We start from the raw sequence: 21,669 nt of genomic DNA, 5'->3' as shown, positions 1-21,669 counted from the left end.
CACTGTCTACAGCAGTAGGTTCCAACCTTTTCGGCATGTGACCACTACAACCAAAATCCAGTAATATTATCCAGTAGTAATTGTAAAGCAAAAAGCACAGATTAGAAAAAAGTCAGAAATAAAAAACAGAATTTTATGCAGCTGAAATATGTTTTTATCTGGTCAATAATCTATCTAACAATTCCTCAGCTTTATTTCTTAGTATTACTCAGCCACTAAAAACAGTTGTGTAATGTCTTCTGTGGCTTTGTCAAGTTAGAGAAAATGATGTCACTGATGATGTCATTGGGATGTCATCAGGGTTATCTCAGCATGACTACAAATTTTGGACCAGTTACAAACTGGAGCTGAGGAGTCACGCAGCGAGAGTCTTATGAAAGACGTTATTCTGGTGCATTATGGGAAGTGTAGGATCCAGTCGTTTTTGAAGCTTAACCCAAACTAGGGACTAAAAGCGAGGATAAATCTCAGCCTCTGCTGCTTCGATTTCTATCGACCTTTTATTAATCTGTCGCTCACAAGTTTCCCGACTTGATGGACGTGCAATATTACATGTAAATTGCTGTAGTAACGCTTTAAGCTACTTTCAGACAGTAAGCAGTTGCCGCCGCCGTCTCCATTGTTTCCTGCCAAGGTCAGCAGTCTAAGTTTATGATGGTTCAAACTTGCTGTCATGGCAACCACAGAAACCAAGCAGAGAAATAATGAAGGAACTCATTTTGCTGGCATCTGAGTTCCCTGAATTATATACCACCTGCTGTGAACAACCATATCAAATAGGGCTGCAACTAACAATTATTTTTATCATAGATTATCTGTCAATTATTTTTTAAAATGATTTCTCTAGTCTATAAAATGTCATAACATAGTGAGAAATCTTAGTTTCTCAGAGTCCACGGTGACATGCTCAAATGCCTTGTTTTGTCTGACCAACAGTCCAAAACCCAAAGATAGTTATTATAGATAACAACAGTTTTCATTGAAACAAGGAAATGCTCCCTAGAAAACTTTATATACACGTTGTTACAAATGTAAGTAGACTCATGAAAAAGCCTGAGAGGATTTCATTGGTCTGTTTACATTATGTACATTAACAGAAGTTAAAGTATTCAAAAGAAATCTCATGAAACACCTGCATGTTGAAGCGGCACAGTGATTATAATGATTCAGCTAATTTGGAAGCTTTTTCAACATTAGATATGAATCACCACGGCCGTGCGATGGTTGCTACTGTGTTTCTGTACTTACTATGTACCCTGGAGCACACATACAAGCTCCAGTGATGCCGTCGCAGTCGGCTCCGTTCGCACAGGCACACAGCTCTCTGCAGCCCTCGCCATAGTAACCTGCCGGACAGGTCTCGTTACAGTAAAGCCCCGCCCATCCTGCTGCACAGGTGCACTCTCCTGACAGAGGGTGACAGCTAAGAGAGCAAGGAGATTCAAAGTCAGTCAGTCTACATAGCAAAGTGCATTTTTTAATCTGCATGTAGAACAAAAAAATGTTGGGAAAAATGCAGCATATGAATAAAATTCAAACCACTGTACCTCTGCTTACTATCCTTAACACATTTTGATCTATTGGCTTGAGAACAGACACCTTAACCAGACACTATAAATATTACATCTATAGAAACGTGATGAAATTGCACAAGAGGTCGACCTTTTTTTGGATAAAATGCAATAGTTTAGTGATGTATGGATCTCAAATGGAAAGTTTGATGAATTATGATTGAAGTAGTGCCAAAACTAATTTCAGCATTTACTCTTGAACAAGCTACAGTAATTAAAACACAACCTTCTTCTGTTAATACTGTGTTGTACAATCTAAAAGCATAGAAAGTTTCTTGCTTGCCTGACCAACAGTTCAGTACCTGAGTGTGGTTGCAGTTTTGCAGGGGCAGTATTTGTCACAGATGAGTCCGTACAAGCCAGTGGGACAGAAGCGGTCCTGGCAGCTGGGGCCCTTAAAGCCCTCGTTACACAGGCAGGCGCCGTTGATGTGGTAGCACTTGGCCCCGTTCTGACAGTCACACTTGTGGGCACACTGCGGCCCGTATGTGCCAACTGGGCATTCGTCCTGGCATCTGGGTTGGTATAAAAACAATAATGGAGGAGCGGTGAGAAGAGGTGTGTAGCATGTAGAAAATCTTGTTTATCTAAACGAGTTTTTCTGGGCAAAGTTGCTGAATGAATCTCTCAAATAAACACCAGCAAAAAATGAAGGGATAATTCCAGATACAGTGTTGTTAGACTTATCTTCCAGCACGCCCGACCTCCCCTCTAAAGCGTTCCTGTGAATTTTTACCTGCTAGAAACAATTTTCTGACTTCTACGTGACATTGGCTTTCATTCAACTGTGGATAATGAGAAAAAATATAATTTCAAAGAAAACATTAAGTTGGCATGCAGTCCTTGGAGATGTTTTTTTTTGTGCAAACATTCATCTTATTCAAATTGAATTGTAGGTAGTTCCTATCCAAACAAAACTGAAAATTTTGGAGTTCATAGGCATGTTTGGAAAGGTCACTTTGGACAAAAGAGGTGACGGCGGTTTGCAGACGTTTCCACTCAGTTCTTAGCAGAGAGCTGACCTGGGACCAGAGTCGGGCCATATCCAAAATATGTTCCGTGTAATTGGGTTGAGTAAGGTCCTGTTCTATTGTGGACTCGGGTCTAGGGCTGCAACTAATAATTATTTTCATTTTCAGTTAATCTGCTAATTATTTTCTCGATTCATCAACAAATTATTTATTCTGTAAAAATGTCTGAAAATGGTGAAAGAAGTCCAAAACCCAAAGATATTCAGTTTACTGTCACATAAGACAAAGAAAAGCAGCAAATCCTCATAAGTGAGAAGCTGGAACAAGGCAAGGTTTGGCATCTGTGCTTGATAAATAGTTACAGATTAATTTTCTTTTAATCGACTTTTCAGTTCTACCTGAGTTATTATGTTTAAAACCAGAATGGGTCCAGTAGACTCATTATCAGCTCCGATCATGTAATGCGTCATAATTATCAGAGGAGTAAAATGTGTTTTTTTAAGAATGTGAACTGTGAAGTGCAGGAAAAATGAAAAATGCTATCCTTTAATTGGTAGACATTATTCCAGTGTTGGTGTTGTCTCTCTTTTAGTGTCTGTGTACATTTTGGATTGGGTCTAATTGTCCTCAGGTCTGTTAAAGTCGGTCTGTCTTCGGGCCCCTTCTGTATTGCGTCTCTTTTTGTTTTTTGAAAATGAATCAGTCAGGTTCAGGAAGGTTATCCAGGGTTCTGTCTCGGATCGGGTCCAAAATGTTGGACCTGATCCGAGACAGAACCCTGACGGCCTCTGTAGGTGTGTCTCAAATGTAAATAATGTCAGCCCTTCTAACACGGTTAGCTTTACGGCTTTTATCTAAAACAGGTTTCTCCATGATCTTTATGCATTTGTACTTTAGAGAGCACTTCTCACTAATCACTAACATCCTCTGCGATTATATCTGCCTCATTTGAAGCCTTCAGCTGACGAAAATGTATCTGACTGAGAAATGTTCCTATGAAATTCTTTGGAATAATAATGGTGGCTGTGGTTCAGCAAGTAGAGCGGGTCGTCCACTAATGAATCCCAATTGCTCCCAACAGTCAGGCCAGCATGGTTGCCATGGTGTGTGAAAGGGCGAATGAAAGGAAACTCTGGATAAAAGTGAATGCAGTCCATTTAGAATAAGGCACTAAGGGTGTAACTTGTAGATACACAAATCAATCAGTGTGTTCAAATGCTAATATCAGGTTTTTGTTTTTGGAGTAGAAGTTAGTGGTCTGTCAGTAAAACAAAAATATGATGATAAAAAATGTAATGATGATCTACACGTTCTCCTCTCTCCTTCTGTCGCTTTCAGCAGGTATTTCTGCCTCCGGAGCTGCAGGGTCTGGATCTGTGGTTGTGGGCCGCCTGCTGCCCCTGTGTTCCTGCCCGACAACCGCTGCTACAGTTGTTGTTATTGGCTTTGTTAGTGATGCTGACATTATTCTTCCTATAGCTGTCATTCCTATTATTATTAATTTATTAATATTAACACTACAATTACTATTCTACTATTTAAAAAAAAAATATTAATAATTCTACGTGGTCTTTGCATTGTGCCTCCCTCCCTCAAAAACAGCGGAAACACTATAAGAGACCAGAACACTCTTAGGATCATGTAAACAGGGAGATAAACCAGGTTTCTGTGTGTTCCATGTAAACGTCATATCCCAAAAATGATCAAAACTGGGGGACTTGTGTGCATGTAAAAGTACTCAAAGCTCAACCTAATGATGTTTTTGGTTGTTCAAAATGTTTAAAATATGTTTCACATTCACCGCGGCCTGAATGATCCTTTAAGCACACATTTACAATTCAAAGAATAATCAATGATTCTTCTCCTACTACCTAACAATAAAAACTGAGTGATATTATCTCACGCTGACAGAGAGCACTCCACTTTCCTCACAGATGACATGTGCTCTACCATCACGTACACTCACACCATTATAAGGTCAACAGGCTACACATTATGCTGACACCCTGAATGGTCTTTATAATGAGTGCCACTGAACAGACAGAACTGAATTGAATAGAAAATAGTTTAAGCTAAACTAAAGTCTAAGTTAGGCTGACGTCTCTGCATCATTCTCAACACGTCCGCAAGTTGAAACCATTAAGAAATAGACAAATCACTCGATTAAAATGGCTCAATGAGGATTTCTGTTTTGTGTCACGTTTAAATCATGCCGACTTCCTCAGGACTCTTATCTCGGCTAATTCCATTAGAAGGTGGACGGGTTGGAAGAGAACTCATTCTAGGAATTATTCCATGTAGGCTAATTCACCTGTCTGGGGGCTAAATGAATGGAGGTAATTTGGCTCTATTCAGAGTAACGATGGAGAGAGAGAGAGAGAGAAAGATGGACAGATTTGAAGGAAGAGAGAGACAGAGCTGACCAGAGGGAGGTGGGGTTGGAGATAATAGACAGTGTCGGATATGATGGAAGGAATAAAGTAGAAAACTATTTCAAATGGCTCTTGGTTAGAATCTCCCACTTTAGGCACATAACAGCAATCCATGAGTATCAGTATGTGGGAGAGAGTAGGAGGGAACATTACCATGTAACACTGAACATAAAGTCTTCATAGTCTGTACACACAAATGTATCTACAGTTCACACGTCAGAACAGTCAGGAAACATATTTACATTGACATCAGCTGTGTTGCCTTATTGTTTCTATTAGTTTCACCACTGCATTTACTGTTAATTTCGTATCTTACTGTGTGTCTCTTCTCCCTGCTGAATTCTATTAATATTTGCATCTGCAACAAGCTAACTTCCCAGAGGGGTCCAATAAAGTTTCATATAATCTTCTGGTCACACTTTCATACTGTACCTCTCTCCGATGTAGCCAGCAGTGCACTGGCACTGACCGCTGATGTGGTCACACAGACCTCCGTTACGACATGTGCACTCCTGAGAGCAGTTAATGCCGAATGATCCGAATGAACACGGCTGTGCGCAGACCGGACCCTGAGGAGGAAGATCATTTGAAATGTTTTGACACAGATGCCGATAGCTGAGTTTCAGTACTGATACCAAAAAGATGACCTTAGTGTGAGGAATATAGTTTTCTAGAAAACTCTTTTTCATTAACAAAATATGTTGTCTTAACACAATCAGCTGTACAAAAACTTACTCTAAAAAAGGCAAATTATGATTCAAATCAGGAAAATCTAATATCTGTTAACAAGTTAAGTTAACAAAACTTAGAATCAGACCAAGCTCTCAATGCCAGCTTTATATTGGCAATTAATTTTTTTATATTATGCTATGGAAACATCTCATTTGATACTCAAAATCAAGGCATCAAGGTTTGATACTCATCCTGAACTGTAACAATCAGCAAGTTGTTTGTTTGTAAAATCTGAGATCATTTTCTTCCCATTGCTTTTTGTTTGTTACATTATTTTTAATAATGTAAAACATGTTCTGTCAAACAGTATAATTTTTTTTGCTAGACTCTGAGCAGGTGCAGTGTGGTGACTAAACTGCTTCTACCGTTTCCAAAGAGTATCCTAAGTGTGAGTTTTGAAGTAGATATTAGTGTCCCTTGATGATACTAAATGTCATTAAGGAAGCTTTTCGTGCCTAAAACACATTTTTTTTTACATAAAAAGCTGTAATATGAAATAGCTGCAAACACAGACATGGAGAGCTCAGCTTTGGGCTTAAAAATTCCCTATTAGCTGCGCTCCAATAGACATGCTCATTAGTTGGTTCTGTTGCGGATGTGGAGCGGGTCGTACCACCCAGCCGGCGGGACAGGAGCACTCTCCGGTGACATGATGGCATGTTCCTCCGTTCTGACAGGGACAGCGCTGTTCACACAGGGAGCCGTGTTTACCTGGAGGACAAGGATCCTCACAGCTGGAGGGAAAAGACAGAAGAAGCAGGTGTTTATGTTAAGATGTGAAGTGACATTTCATAGTGAAGCATCTAATCACAGACAAATCCTTAATGCAAAACATAAAAAAACAATACATATCTCCGATTTCGCAATATCTTCTTATTAAGAGAACTCCCAATTAGTACAACAAATAATAGTGTTAGGAAATAGCTAAATAATCTTGTTCATATGTTTACCATTACAGTTTTTCTGCGTGCCAATTGTGTTCTACGACCGCAAATGCAGTGATCACAACTTCAAATGCTTCCACTTAACTTGTGCAATGATTTCTCATTCAATTCACACTGTTCTCTTTTCTTTTCACACAACTATCACATAGAAAACATTCTCAGTCTTGTTCCCAATGAAGAGAAAGCTGTTTCTGTTATAGTTGCTCCATTCCTGTGTGAGAATCAGGGGTGTAGGTTTGGTTTCAGAAGTGAGGCAAATCCCCCCCAAAATAAATATTTTATATATATATATATATATATATACAGATGGGTGAAAAATTAAAGGAAAAAGCAACATGAAGTGTAGTCAGGCCACCACGAGCCTCCAGAACAGCTTCAGTGCTCCCCGCCAAGTCTGTGGAGCTCTATTGGAGGGATGAACACCTCCTCCACAAGATATTCCCTCATTTATATATACAACCTTTATTGAATCAGGTCATCTCAGTGAGCTCAAGAGAGACCTGAGTACAGCAGATAGAAAGAAACACAAACAAAGCCAGACATAACACAAGGACATACAGCATCAGAGACAGTCAGAGACGTCACTAAATAGATTTGAAGATGAAAGTTTATATTATATCATTTGGTCTTATGGAGATGATGGCGGAGAGCATTTTCTTACACGTTGGTCCAAAATCTTCCATCGGTGTGAAACTAGGTTGAGATAAAGGCTGTAGCTTTTTATTCACATAATTTTCATACTCACCAAACCATTCAGTGAGCCCTGGTATATATATATATAAATATATACACAGTAGTCTAACAAAAAAAGAGAAAGAAATGCTATATAAACCTCAGCTGGATTCTTAATGCACCAACTCTAGTTAAAATCATGCTTAGTTTCCTTGATAGAGACTGATATCTTACTACAAAGAGCCCGGTGCTTCACTGCCTTATTTTTGACTGATGCTCAATTGTAGCATCTTTTTAGAAGAACATATATTAACTATTATTAAAAAAATGTAGATCAAATGATGTGTTTTGACCTGAAAAACATGCAAAGATGTTAAAGTACTGAGGCCTGAGTAATGTCTGCAAGTCTTCAGTCTGCATAAGGCCCCAACAACCCCTAGCAATAAGGTAGGGAAGCTGTATGAGACGAAACCCAGGGCAAAAAAAAAAAAAAGAACATCTGAACCACTCACTGCTGCTAGTTACATGGTGGTTGGACAGTCAGAGGACAAAGTTCAGACAGAATCAGAGAGATTTTAGTAAGAAAATCAACCTGAACAATAAAAGTGAGGGGGACATGTCTCCCCCATCCCCAGTGCAAGTTAATATACAGAACTTCTGACTATAATCAGAATGAAGTCACATATAAGGGACACACCTGGTTGGTTACCTGGTGTTTGCTACAAAATGGGAGGAAAGAGAGTAAAAAAACACAGACATGGTGATCTCAGCTGAGCTCCAACAGACATGCACATTAGTTGGTTTTGTTGTGGATGTGGAGCGGGGATTCAAGTGAGTTGCAGTAAGACACAGACATTTTGATGATTGATCTCAGCTGAGCAGCTGTTTTCAAACTGGAACAGACATGTAACATTAGCATGTAAATTACAAATCTGTTTTAAAAAAATGAAATTACTCTTTGGTATATTTCTTTCATATATTACTTACATTTTTTTTTTTAAATCACCCTTTCTGTTCATGTAATAAAACCTACTAATGTAGAATTTATGTTACAAATGTCATTTTGATTTAGGTCTACATTAATAATGTATTACACAGATTAATTATTACATTAAGCAGTTGTAACATATATTCATTTTTGCCTAAGTTCCTAACCTAAGTTCAACTTCACTATTTTAATTTTTGTGAAATCACTGCATCTCTCAAATCAAAAGTGAATCCGTGGAGTATTCGGAGGAGGCTTTCTAAAAAAAAAAAAAACTCTTTAGAGTGACAGAGATGCATCACATCCAACAGGATAAACAGCCAAAAAGCTACTCACAAGGCCCCAGTGTATCCGGGCGCACAGAGGCACTCGCCAGTCTGATGCTGGCAGGTGGCGCCGTTGAGGCACTGGCACTCCAGCAGGCAGTCCTTGCCGTAGAAGCCGGGGTCGCAGGGCTCCTCGCAGCGCCAGCCCTGGTAGCCGTCAGTGCAGACGCAGGCTCCGGTTATTGGGTTACATTTGGCCCCGTTCCGGCACTGACAGCGGTTACTGCAGTGGGGCCCCCAGAAGTCACTCTCACAGCCTGGACAGAGGAGGAGGGTACGAGTGATTTAAAACTGTGTAATCATCAATATCTGCATGAGTCATGATGCCTGAGACTGCGGAGGATTCATGGACATCTGAAAACGAAGTGATCATGAGAGAAAGGTGAGGTGAAGTGAGGTCAGGTGAGAGAAGACGAGGAGTAAAGAGAAGTGAAGTAAAGAGAGCAGGACCCATATTTATCAAACTTCCAAGAATTACAGTTACCAAAGCTCTAAAAGCCAACTTGGGAGTAAAAAACGTTCTCAGCTGAAAGTGATAAATAAGACACATTTATCAAGTCAACTCACTCCGACTTACAGCAAAGCGAAGGAGTAACATTTAAGGGCAGCTCTCAAGTGATCACATGACTGATCACGCATCTGTTCAGAGCTGGAATAGCCAATCAGGGACAAGGATTTACCCTCCATTTGCCATATTGTTCATTATTTTAAATAAATCCTTACACTTTACTCAGTGATATGTTATTCTGCAAAAAATTTATTTTTGAAAAAGTTGTGTAGGTCTTTTTCCATAACATCTCCAGTGGAAATTAACATGAATTAATCAACAATCTAATGTATTTATAATATGTAATTAGGGATTGTTAAATAGGGATTAAACAATAGAACATTGGATGAAACTGAAACAATGAAGATTCGTGGAAAGTGATTGCAAACAAAATGAATGCCTGCTTCCTTCTTGTTTTATTGCACCCGTGATAAATAAATGTAAATCCGATCAAATGTTCACATTAAATGCAAATAGTAAGATAAAGCTACCCTATTTTAAATTACACATGTTGCTTAATAAGATAATATATTATATAAGATATTTTGTCCAATCCCTCCAGAACAGATGAAGAGTTTTACTTTTATCTTTCACTTAAGTTTGTTTGGTCCTTAAAGGAAAAGTCTTGTACTTCTACTTGGACTGTCGCTGTTAAAAGAAACAAACAAGATATTAACAGCTGCAGACAAACAGATCAGATAAGACAACAGACAGTCCAGTACACAGACATCCATAAATCCACACCACAACAAAGCATTGGTCCCAGTCTACATGAATACTGGTAGAAATAAATTAATTTTAGAGTTTAACCTACGCTGTGGCACCTTGAACACTTCCCTGACGGCAGCAGATGTGGTAAATCTGCACACTGTCAGCCCTAAATGTCAGCGAGAGGCTGAAAAGTTCTAATCTGCAGTTGAGACGTGACATCAGTAAACACTATACAGCACGTCGATGTTTGCCAACCCAGCTGGTCTGTGATCTCTTCATACCACGAGATACCTAAGTGCAGGCAAGCTAAGTCAATTTTATTTACATAGTGATTTTAAAACTATAAACCTGCATACACCAAAGCACAAAAATAGGGTTTAGGAGGAGTTTTTTTTAAAGTTTCAGTTAATCTGATGCTTTGGAGAAGAGTAATCCACAGTCTTGGTGCAGCTGCAGCAAAAATCCTGTCACTGATGTTTGGTTGCTCGCTGAAAAAAAAAATCCACTAAACCACACTTTACTTTTTCAAAGTAATCAATTACTATATTAATTACTCCCCAAGAAAAGCAATTAGTTACTTTATTTGTTTCATACATTTTACCAATTGTGGCAGCACCCAGAATATGTATTAAAGAAATCCCACATTTCCAGTTTTCCAGCAGTATCTATTTTGTTGGCTTCTTCAAATGTGCTCTATTATTATATTTCCAATGACTTGAAAGCCGAATAAAACAAGACTTGTTATAGTATTTTCATCATGTTTCACAAAGAGAACGAAGGGTGTAACACAACCAGGCCCGGCGGCAGGATGAAGGCGGGAGCTGTTAAAAATAAAATTCATTGATTTAACCTTGCAGTAGCCTCAGGAAGGCTAAATAACAACAACATAAGGTTACTGTTTCAAAATCAAAGAATACATTTAATAATCAGAGCGCAAAATATTTTTTCTCTGTCAAAATCAGCAGGGGGAGGCGCGCAGAAACAGCTGTTTGCGGTTTGCAGCTCTTCATTTCCCTGTTGCCTACACACAACAAACATCGCTGTCCATGGCTCTGAAACAACAGCTTAGCGATAGTCACATGTATCTCGGCCAACAATTTTGTTGTTTTTGCTATTTTTCTATAGATACACAGAGCTTAAACAGAGGGGGCAAAAAATACAGCTGAGATACTTAAGAGCCCTCGTGGTGCCGGGCCCGAACACAACAAATACAGAATCTTTTAGATCAGCGACTGTAGTGTCAGTGCGGTATAACACTCACTCAGTTTTCAATTTGTCACTTCTTGATGCAAGTAAAGTGCTCATGTCTGGCACTTCAGGAAAATTGAACTAATCTGCATAATGTAATTCACTGGAGATAAATGGGACTATAATAACCCAAATTTGTAATTTCAGCTGAATTGTCTGGTGTATTTTTTATTTATTTTATATTTTTACATAAAACTGTTGCTTATGTAGCTTCAACTTGGCTAAAAATTAACTATTTGGGTTCAGTGTTCCACAAAACTGTGTCAAGGTGACAGTCACTATTCCAGTGGTGTTCACATGAACAAAGAGCTGGTTACCTCAGTCCGCCGTGGGCTACATTTATGGTTCCTACTCTAAAGGCATCAGTTCGCTCCAACCAAAATGCTTGTCGGATTGTTGAACATCGCTCCCCCCGACATCTTTCCGTTGGTGACTGGAGGGGCTGCGTCCGGCAATTTCTGCAACTTTCTGAAACCAACAATCCAACATTCACACTCACTTTCACGCAGTGATTGATCAGCTGTGCAGACATGAGAGTACTTGTACTCTCTCTTTTTTCCCCCCATTCTTTACGCAACAAATTTCTTTCATTTCTCATGTGAACAAACAAGTCCAACACTATGACTCCCTTCCAGGAGAGACTGTCTGGAAAGTTGCGCCGTTATCCCCATATTTAACCGATTAAGATGTCTCCCCCCTCTCTATGACTGCAGGCTTTTCACCCCACCTTCACATGTGGCCGTTATAACAGCTATAAACACTTTTGCCTTCCTACGCGGTCAAACGGCCCATCGTACAAACTAGTTGATTTGAAGCATACTGAGGCCTTAAGGCAGGATGCACCTGACTGCAACTGATTCTCAGAAATGCATTAACACTCAAATATTGCTCCACACTTATCATGGTAGCAGCTCAGAACAGAACACCACATACATCAGCCTGCAGTGGTGACACGCAGCGTGATGGATGCAGGAAACCGTGCAGTTTCCTCCATACAGCACCACAGTCGTCCCATCAGGCTGAAACAGCAGAAAATTCAGCATTTAGCATTTTAGTTCTCTCAGCCACTGCATCCAAAGTATTTTGCTGAATAAAGTGGAACTACCATGGGACAATAGATTAGGGATTGCTATTTGTCTTATACTCTAATGGACCCTTATTTACAAAAATGAAATCTACATATTACTGTGCATAGTTGTTTTCAGCCTTTTTAGTCTCTTCTAACTACATGGGTGGAATTTTTTCAATAAGAAATCCTTTGACTGATGAGTGGATTCAACAGATTCTCAGTATCTGTATTCAGGAATACATCACAGGTCTGTAAGTGGATGAATTACTGGTATATATCAGAACCCGAAGACTTTAAATGAAAACAAGTACAAAAGACGGAACATTTTATTGTATATTACATCATCTCAAGATAACATAAATCAAAGCACTATTATCTTTTTGATATATGCTCACAGGGTGAACTGCTCTCCCCAGAAGGGAAGTAAAGTACCCAGAGCCAGAGTGCCAAGTGCACTGAATGAATGGCCATAAGTTGAAAAGAAAAGGAAAGGAAAGGAAAAACACTGGAAATTGTGGTGAAACAAGCTTGAGAAGAGACAGGGAAAGTTGTCCAGACTTAGGGAACTTATCTCCCCAAACGTGGGTGGTAGTTTTACAGAAATTATAGTGTTAAATGTTTCATCAGTACTGTGGTGGACAGAGCTATGAGCAGACAAAGCAGAAATCAGACTCCCACTCCCTCCCTCTCAATCTTTCTCTAATTTACTCTCTTCCCTTCCCACTGTTTTCTATGCATCTCTCAGTTCCTCCTGCCCTCTCTCTATTACTCTCTTCCTTCAGTCTCTCTCTCAAAGAGGGGAGTTCTCTTTATTTCTCTTAACTAGTGAGCCAGCATAGTCAAATCCTTTATCTTCTCACAGCCTCAATTATTCAGCAGCAAAGAGTCCAAATCAAGTGACTAATGACTTTGATCAAGAGTAGCTCGCTGGCACTAAGCAGAACTTTCTGCACTAAATTAAGATCTGCATAATATACTTTGGCAAGGGCAAACTCTTTAAGGAATATTTCTAGGTTTGTCTGTGGTGTAGTCACTCTTTGCCAATAATACAATCTGAGCTTGTTCAGGAGCTTTGGCTCTTTTTTCTCTCTCATAAAAAAAAAAAAAAAAAAAAAAAAACCCACACACCTGGATCACATTCTTAACCTAGCACTTTATTTCTGTCTCTTGGATCCAGCCTGCTCTAGTCCAACAGTTTTTCAAAGGGTGTCGTCAAAAACTAATTAAAGGAATAGCTAGAAATTTAGGGGAATACAGTGTGCTTATTTGCTTTCTTACCGAGAATTAGATGAAAAGATCTATATGACTCTCATATATTAAGTATGAAGCTAGAGCCAGGAAAGTATTAGTTTAGCTTAGCATAAGGACTAGAAGCAGGGGGCAACAGCTAGCCTGACTCTGTCCAAAGTAGAAATCTGCCTACGAACACCTCCACAGCTCATTAATTAACACGTTATATCGTTTTCTTTTTTACTCGTACACAAACAAAAAGGTAAAAAGGACAAGTTGTGTTTATTGGGAATTGCATTACGGAAGTCACTGCGCCCAAATAAGAAACAGTTACAGCACGAAGCTCCCCGTAAGAAACACAAACTGTCACTTTTACCTTTCTGTTCGTGTACAGATTAAACAACCAAGATATAATGAGTTAATTAGTGAGCTTTAGAGGTCCTTGTAGGTGTTTAACTTTGGACAGATCCAGGCTAGCTGTTTCAACCTGTTTCCAGTCTTTATGCTAAGCTAAGCTAATTGTCTCCTGGCTCTAGCTTCATCCTTAACTGACAGATATGAAATTGGTATTGATCTTCTCATCTAACTCTTGATAAGACCGCTAATAAGCTTATTTACCAAAATGTCGAACTATTCCTTTAAAAGCAAAAAAAAAAAAAACTCACTAAATTAACGGAATAAAATTGCCTATATCCGACTACTCAACAATTGAAAACCATATAAACTACTTAGAAAGATGTTAATATTATTAACACAAATTATCTCTGACTGGATGAGTTAGGCTACAAGCAAGTCAAAGAGCCCGAGAGAAACATCTGGCGCTCAGTGAACATCAGACATTAGAAACGTAGTCGAGAAAGACAAAACTGTTCGTTATTCTGCCTTCGAGCGGCCAGACATCACTTAACACAGCTTTAAAAAATTGTTAATTAGCAATAAACCTTGTATTTGTGGGTACAGTTTGTTATTAAATGGTATATTTCATGAATTACTTTGTGACTGGAAAAACTGTAACATCACGTTTGTTCTGTCAGCCTACACTTAAAGCCGATGAGTACAGCTGTATACAATGAGAGGATACAATGAGAGGACAACGAAATGTATCTGTAGCCTTTTGCTAAGATGGTACAACTCATTTGGAAACCTCGAGGACAGCTCGGCAGGTTCAATAGGTATTTTATATTTTGGTATAGTAATATTTCCTTGAAACCTGAATTCAAAAGAAATTTAATGTCGGTTTTATTGGATGATTTTACTCCACTCTTTCTCTGCAGCTATCTATCCAAATAAAGCTGAATGATTTTCAAATTACTATCTTCTCATTCTAGTGATGGAGAGGTGTTTTTTCTTTTTATAGCAGAAACTCAATAAATGACAACATATCTCAACTAAAAGTATAAGCTGCACAACAGGACAGCTGTAAGAACACCAATTAAAGGCTTCCAAATATAAAGTCCATTACTGCCTTTACTCTTCACACTCACACATACAGAACATACTGAAATATTGATGTTTAAAACTTCTTTTTCAATGCAGCAGCTAATTGGACTAACCAGCTAATAGACAACCCTCCTACGCAGAAGGACAAGAATGATTATGAGGTTCCTTTATTTTCCATTTACAGATGTATAACATATGAACACTGACTTTCTATCTGCATTACCTGACCAGCACTTAACATGAGAGGCTATTCAGGAAGCCTGAACAAGAGCGACAGAGAGGAGGAGACAACTAGAGAAAGGTGATTAAAAACTTCTTTAAAAAAATGAAAAAAGAAAAAGAAGCAGAATCAAGTTGTATAATCGACTCCAGACAAAACACAGACTTTTAGGTTCAGAAGAAGCTAAAACCATCCCTGTTGCACAAGCTAAGAGACTCCATAATGAGTCAAAACACAAAACACAAGAGGAACACATCAGCTTCATGACTCATATCCACTTTAGTCTGTCTTGGCATGGCATCCAGCCATATCAACACCACTAATGTACATTAAGGCTGATGCTGAGTCAGGGTGTACTGTTTTTTGTATTTCTCTCCAGTGAAAATTGCTGTAATAGATTGTCTGATGACTTTAACTGCCAGACATAAAGCAGCACTGTAAGTTGACTGGAAGCAGGTACAGAAACAACTATCCCGACTCTCTCTAAAGCAATACAACAATTTGCGGTTATGTGCTGCAACTACTTTTTGATTAACAGAAGTGTATTCATCTGCCCAGCACTTCTGTGCAGCATCTACGCAAGTTGCCTGGCAACCTCGAGACAGACATGAGAGAGGTATCGATCTTTTAATCTAACTCTTAGCAAGAAATTTGCCAACAAGTCCCCCACATGAAATGGCAATATATGTAGTTCTGGTCCGATCTGATCAATTTTTGTAACTTTAGAAAACCAACAATCTGACAAGCACTCCCGCTTTGTGCAGTGATTGGCAAGACGTGTGGAGGTGTGAAAGTAACCGGGGTTTGAACTTCTATCTCAAGATATATATTTTTTTTTATTCTTCACACAATTATTTCTGCCCCATATTTGAATGATTATCACGTCATCACACTCTCTATGACGGACGGCTTTTCACCCCATCTTCGAGTGCGGCTGTTCGGGACAGCTATAAACACTCTTGCCTGCAGATGTGTCCGAGCGACATGTCATACGAACTACTTAGTTTCAAGTATACCTCCGCCTTAAGTCACGATTTCAAGAGCAACAGTCAGCAATACTCTTTACTAGCAAGAGCAATAGTCATTCTTTAACATTTGGCTGGAACTAATACAGCTTTGTAGTGGTTGGTAGTGATGAATTTACTTGGTTTATGATGGCCATAAAGTACTTAAACCAGTATTTCTCTACAGTTTAGTTGAAACCAGTTGAGCCACAGATGATTCTTTAGTAGAAACCAAAGATTTGGTCATATGGTGAGACTGTCTTTGACATTTAGCTATATTTTTGCAAAAATATAGCTAAATGTCAAAGTCACTTGGCTTTGTACTTGAAATCTTCAAGTGCATTCATACCTCTGGGAGCCAAAAGCACGGATAATGATAACCCCCTTATGATTCTCAATATGAATCCATAACATGTAATGTTGCTGTGTATATTTGTAATAGGTGCCACCCATGTATTTATTTTAACATATTCGAGAGGAACTGCTACTGTAATACTGTTACAAGTCACATTGGCAAGTCTTTATACATTCAGCATTATAAGGTCATAATACATTTATTGCTAGCCACATTATAAGAGCCATATCTTGTAGATAAAGTTATTTTTCCAACAAAATTAAAAGTTGAAGTACATGATATGATTTTGCACCAATATAAAAATTTCATACAGTTACCGGTCCTATTTTACCATCATATTGTATTATATAGGCCTGTGAAGTGCTTTAGGTAATGTCTACACACACGCTGTGCATGGCTGATTGATGTCGTCATTAAATCGTCTGCTGCACCTACTTTAAATGCTATTCTCTCTTGTCTCTCCAGCCATTCGTAAAAAAAAACCTTAGGGTTTCACTGTACTGCTTTTTCATGACACAGGCAAAAGTTATGCAAATGTAATAATCATTCATTAGTCACTATCGGGTGGAAGTCAGTTGGTTGAGTTGTTTTGCTTTCACAAACGTGCTATGTGGCCTGAACAAAAATATTTCAATATGCATGTCTGGGCTGTAATCATTTGAGTGTGTAGAAATCTGTTTTCCTAAACTTTTATTTATCCAGCTAATTCTACTGAGTATGGTCCTTAGCAGCATCCTGCTTCACATTCAGACAGTTCCAAACATACATATATGCACACCAGTTGTACTGTGCTGTACAAATACAATCTGTTGCTGAGCTACTACACTGGAGCAGGGGGTGGATAAATGGCTGGCTGTCAGACTCCTCAGTAGTAGTCGCTCAGGGATAGGCAGCTTTTCTCAAACTCTTTCCACTCGCTGGCAAACTTTTTAAACTTCTAGCACAAACACAAGGTCGAGAACGAATCTGCTGTTTCTAACCAGTATGAGAAAATACAAAACCTCTCCAGCATTAAATTAATATTGAAAATATCTCTTTCCACTCCTGCCCACTGACATCTGCATGATGAGTGTTTTTCATTAATCAAACCTGCTTATGTTCACCAGTCAATACAGTCACAGGGTGGGCCACAGGGTTATAGTGATTAACTGTGTGAAATAAAAAAAAACAAAGCTCTGCATTCAAGAGTGTCCATTCACAAGAGCAGAAAAAAACATCTGCAATTGAATTAGCAACTTTTGTGTAGCTCTTGACTGCGCTTTATTTTCTGGATGATTGAATCAGAATTAAAGTTGGACAAGTAAAAACACAATACTCAGAGGAGAACATTGATTGTTGACTTCAAAAGGCCCACTAGAGGGCATTTAGTTAGTTTGGGTGTTTATTTATTTATTTGGATGAATCAAAGTATATCTGAATCACAAAGACATGGTCTGCTTACTCAATAAACAGAGTACAGATATCACTCTCATTTTAAATTAATGACCTAGACCGAGAAGGACATTGCAAACACACTGAACTACTCATCTTACAATCTAAGATTTAGGTGACAATGAAAGTCTGTGACCAGATAAATTAGTCACATCCGCCCCAATATGACGAGAAATTGTTTCCCCGTAAAGGATGCATGCGCCCCAGTAAGACGTGATTGACGAGCAGCCTGATCGGACGGGAACGAGGGGGGAATACCCTGCCAATAAATGAGGCGGAGGAATAGTGCTGAGTGGCAGAAAACACAGCAGCAGCTGCACAAATTTGTCTTGGTTCTGCCCTGCTGGTCTCATTCTGGGTTTGTGGGGGACGTACTCCGAGCTACGGGTTTTTTTATTTGAGTTTAGTCAGTGGTATGCAGGGGGGGGGACTGGAAAACAGAGGGGGCATGGATGCAAAAGTCTAGCTTATAAGCAAATATATATGGACTTGTCTGTGGAAGGTATATGTTTGCTTAGTGTAGAGGTGGAGGTTCTCCAATAAATGTACACACATTTTTATTTTATTTTTGGTAACACTTTTTAATAAAACAACATTTATAAAGGGTTTACAGACAGCATTAAGTGATTATTTTCATTATGGTTTGATCTGAAAATGATTTTCTCAATTAATCAGTTAATTGTTTGGTCTATAAAATGACAGAAAATAGTGAAAAACTCCCATCGCAATTTCCTGAAGCTCAAGTTGATATATTCAAACAGCTTTTTTTGCATGACCAACAGTCTAAAACTAAATATTCAGTTCATAGGAGACCAAGAAAAGCAGCAAATAATCACATTTCAGAAGCTGGAACCAGTGGATTTTTGGCATTTTGCTTAAATATAGTATTTTATAATATGTATAGTATAATATACTGTATATAAATAACTCAAACAATTATTCAATCATCAAAATTGTTGCTGATTTGTTTGTATGTTGATCAACTAATCAATTATTTGACTAATCATTTAAAGGTCAAGTGTGTAGGATTTAGTGGCATCTAGCGGTGAAATTGCAACTATTTGAATACCGCTCGCCTCACCCTCCCCTTCCCTCCACGCGTGTAGGAGAAGAAAAACACGAACGGCCCAATCTAGTGCCAGCGTTTGGTTTGTCCATTTTGGGCTACTGTAGAAACATGGCGGTTCAACATGGCGACCTATATGGAAGGGGACCCGCTCCCTCTGTAGATAAAAACCTATTCTAAGCAATAGGCAATTTGTTAATTGTAGAGAATATCAGAATCAGAATCAGAATCAGAAATACTTTATTGATCCCCGTAGGGAAACTCTTTGTTACAGTAGCTTGTCTTAACGTCAGTGCACACAGGAGAAAGTACTAGAAAAAAAATAAAACACTATAAAACAGGTCAGAATAAATTAAGTATCCTGTCGGTATAAGTATAAGATAAACTAAGTGTCAAGTACCAAGTGGGTTTACTGGTTGGTGATGAAAGTACAGTCTAATACAATGTAACTCCTTCTGTAATAAATAATATTAATAAGCGGAGGTGCATGTACTGTCTAAGAGTAACTGAGGTATACAGTTTCAGTAGCAATAAATAAGAAAAAAACTAACTAACAAGGGGAAAACTAATATTGCACGGAAGTAGTACACAGAATATTGCACAATTATTATTAATAATTATGGCGGAGATGTAATGCTCAATGTCCAGTTTAGTGACCTAGGGTCAAACAGACTAATCCTTAGAGGGAGGACTTAAATAGTTTGATGGCCACAGGCAGGAATGACTTCCTGTGGCGCTCTGTGGTGCATTGTGGGGGGATGAGTCTTCCGCTGAAGGTGCTCCTTTGTTTGACCAGCACGTCATGGAGCGGGTGGGAGACACTGTCCAAGATGGCGTGTAGTTTGGCCAGCATCCTCCTCTCTGACACCACCGCCAGAGAGTCCAGCTCCACCCCCACAATGTCACCGGCCTTGCGGATCAGTTTATTGAGTCTGTTGGCGTCCGCTACCTTTAGCCTGCTGCCCCAGCATGCAACAGCATACAGGATAGCACTGGCCACCACAGACTCATAGAACATCTTCAGCATGGTCCGGCAGATGTTGAAGGACCTCAGCCTCCTCAGAAAATAGAGGCGGCTCTGGCCCTTCCTGTAAACAGCTTGAGTGTTCTTGGTCCAGTCCAGTTTGTTGTCTAAGTGTACTCCCAGGTACTTGTAGTCCTCCACAATGTCCACACTGACCCCCTGGATGGAAACCGGGGTCACAGGTGTCTTGGCCCTCCGTAGATCTACAACCAGCTCCTTTGACTTTGTCGCATTGAGCTGCAGATGGTTCTGCTCGCACCATGAAACAAAGTTACCCACCACAGCCCTGTACTCCGCTCTCATCACCACCGCTGATACATCCCACCACAGCAGAGTCATCAGAAAACTTCTGAAGGTGGCAGGACTCTGTGTGGTGGCTGAAGTCTGTGGTGTAGATGGTGAGAGGAAGGGAGAGAGGACAGTCCCCTGAGGGGCCCCAGTGTTGCTGACCACGCTGTCTGACACACAGTGCTGCAGCCGCACATGCTGTGGTCTGCCAGTCAGGTAGTCCACAATCCAGGACACAAGGGGGGCATCCACCCTATAATAATTATATATAATTTATATTATAATTTATTGAGAATTATTATAAATTATTAATTTTGACGGAGCGTTTCTATTTTAACCGGCGCAGCTTTTCTAGCCTTTACGGCGCTGGTTTAGCAGGAAACTCACAGGCCCATTGCATTCGTTGTAAATCATCTCACGTGATGCTACTCAGCCAATCAAATCTGTGCATTCCGATGAGCACTGCAACGCGAAAACAGAGCTTTTAATCAAGAATCCAAGACCGCGATCTTTCTCTAACATTAATCCAGTGCTTTGAGTTAAACAGAACCATAAAAACATTAATGTCATGCTTTAGTGGTCTGAAGCAGAAAAAGCAAACTAAACACGCTGTGACTTTGCTGATACGTCCATTTGAAACGTTTCCTTATTATGCTGATGAGAAATATAATCCGATTTAAACATCATTTCGAGCAGACAGGGTTGTACCTTCTAAAAAAAAAAGATGGCAGCATCTGGACCAAAACAAATTATTAACATTAACAGCTGCAGACCAGATGGACTGTTGTAAAAACTCTTTATCAACGACTTACTAACATTTATCACTACAGACTTGATGGCTTATTAGAAAGTGGGAAACCCATGACTATTTATTAATGCATTATCAACATTTACAGCTGTATTATTATCAAATAGAAACACTGCCATGTAAAATACTACATTTCTATTTAAGTAGAGCCCACTGGTAAAGGGGATTATTTATTTAAACAACAGAATGGGAATTTCCTAACTTGGAAATGTAATGTCAGCAACTTCTGCCATACCAGAGGAGGAGAAACCAGGGGAAGCCGGGGGGATTTCTCAGAACCCGGCAGCTAGAAACGTCTTATTAATGGCTTATAACTGATCTTTAACACATTAGTATGTGACTGATTAACCATTAATTAAGCCATCGTTTGCAAATTATATACCCTTTATAAAGAAAGCTTTTGCAAAAAGAAAGACACCACCTACACAAATGTACATCCAAACACATCCCCAGGACACACACACGCTTAAACACACTCACAAGAAATGATGTGTCACATGAAGTTTCATGACGTATACTATATTATCCAACACGTAGAGCTTCATGAGTAACTGCAGACAGAGAAAAGGCCCCATATTCTCTGAATTGAGAGCCA

General features: G+C 39.3%; 1 protein-coding gene across 8 annotated transcripts in view; it reads right to left on the bottom strand.

Moving 5' to 3' along the window:
* Positions 1–21,669, bottom strand: part of LOC122878957 (multiple epidermal growth factor-like domains protein 11) — a 139,741-nt gene that overhangs the window by 44,998 nt on the left and 73,074 nt on the right. For all 8 annotated transcript variants that reach the window (XR_006378604.1, XM_044202534.1, XM_044202524.1 and 5 more), the window contains exons 7-11: positions 8,644–8,890; positions 6,320–6,440; positions 5,407–5,543; positions 1,874–2,086; positions 1,249–1,423 (exon numbers count right to left, since the gene is read on the bottom strand). Coding sequence is in view for 7 of the 8 variants with exons in the window: in XM_044202534.1 (XP_044058469.1) it covers positions 1,249–1,423; positions 1,874–2,086; positions 5,407–5,543; positions 6,320–6,440; positions 8,644–8,890 (893 nt within the window). In the remaining variant the exon portion in view is untranslated. The remainder of the gene's footprint in view (positions 1–1,248; positions 1,424–1,873; positions 2,087–5,406; positions 5,544–6,319; positions 6,441–8,643; positions 8,891–21,669) is intronic.

Source organism: Siniperca chuatsi, linkage group LG1 (assembly GCF_020085105.1).
Source record: "Siniperca chuatsi isolate FFG_IHB_CAS linkage group LG1, ASM2008510v1, whole genome shotgun sequence".
Classification (NCBI taxonomy): Eukaryota; Metazoa; Chordata; class Actinopteri; order Centrarchiformes; family Sinipercidae; genus Siniperca; species Siniperca chuatsi.
Note: the sequence above shows the minus strand (reverse complement) of the source record. Positions and strands in the feature narration are given on the sequence as shown.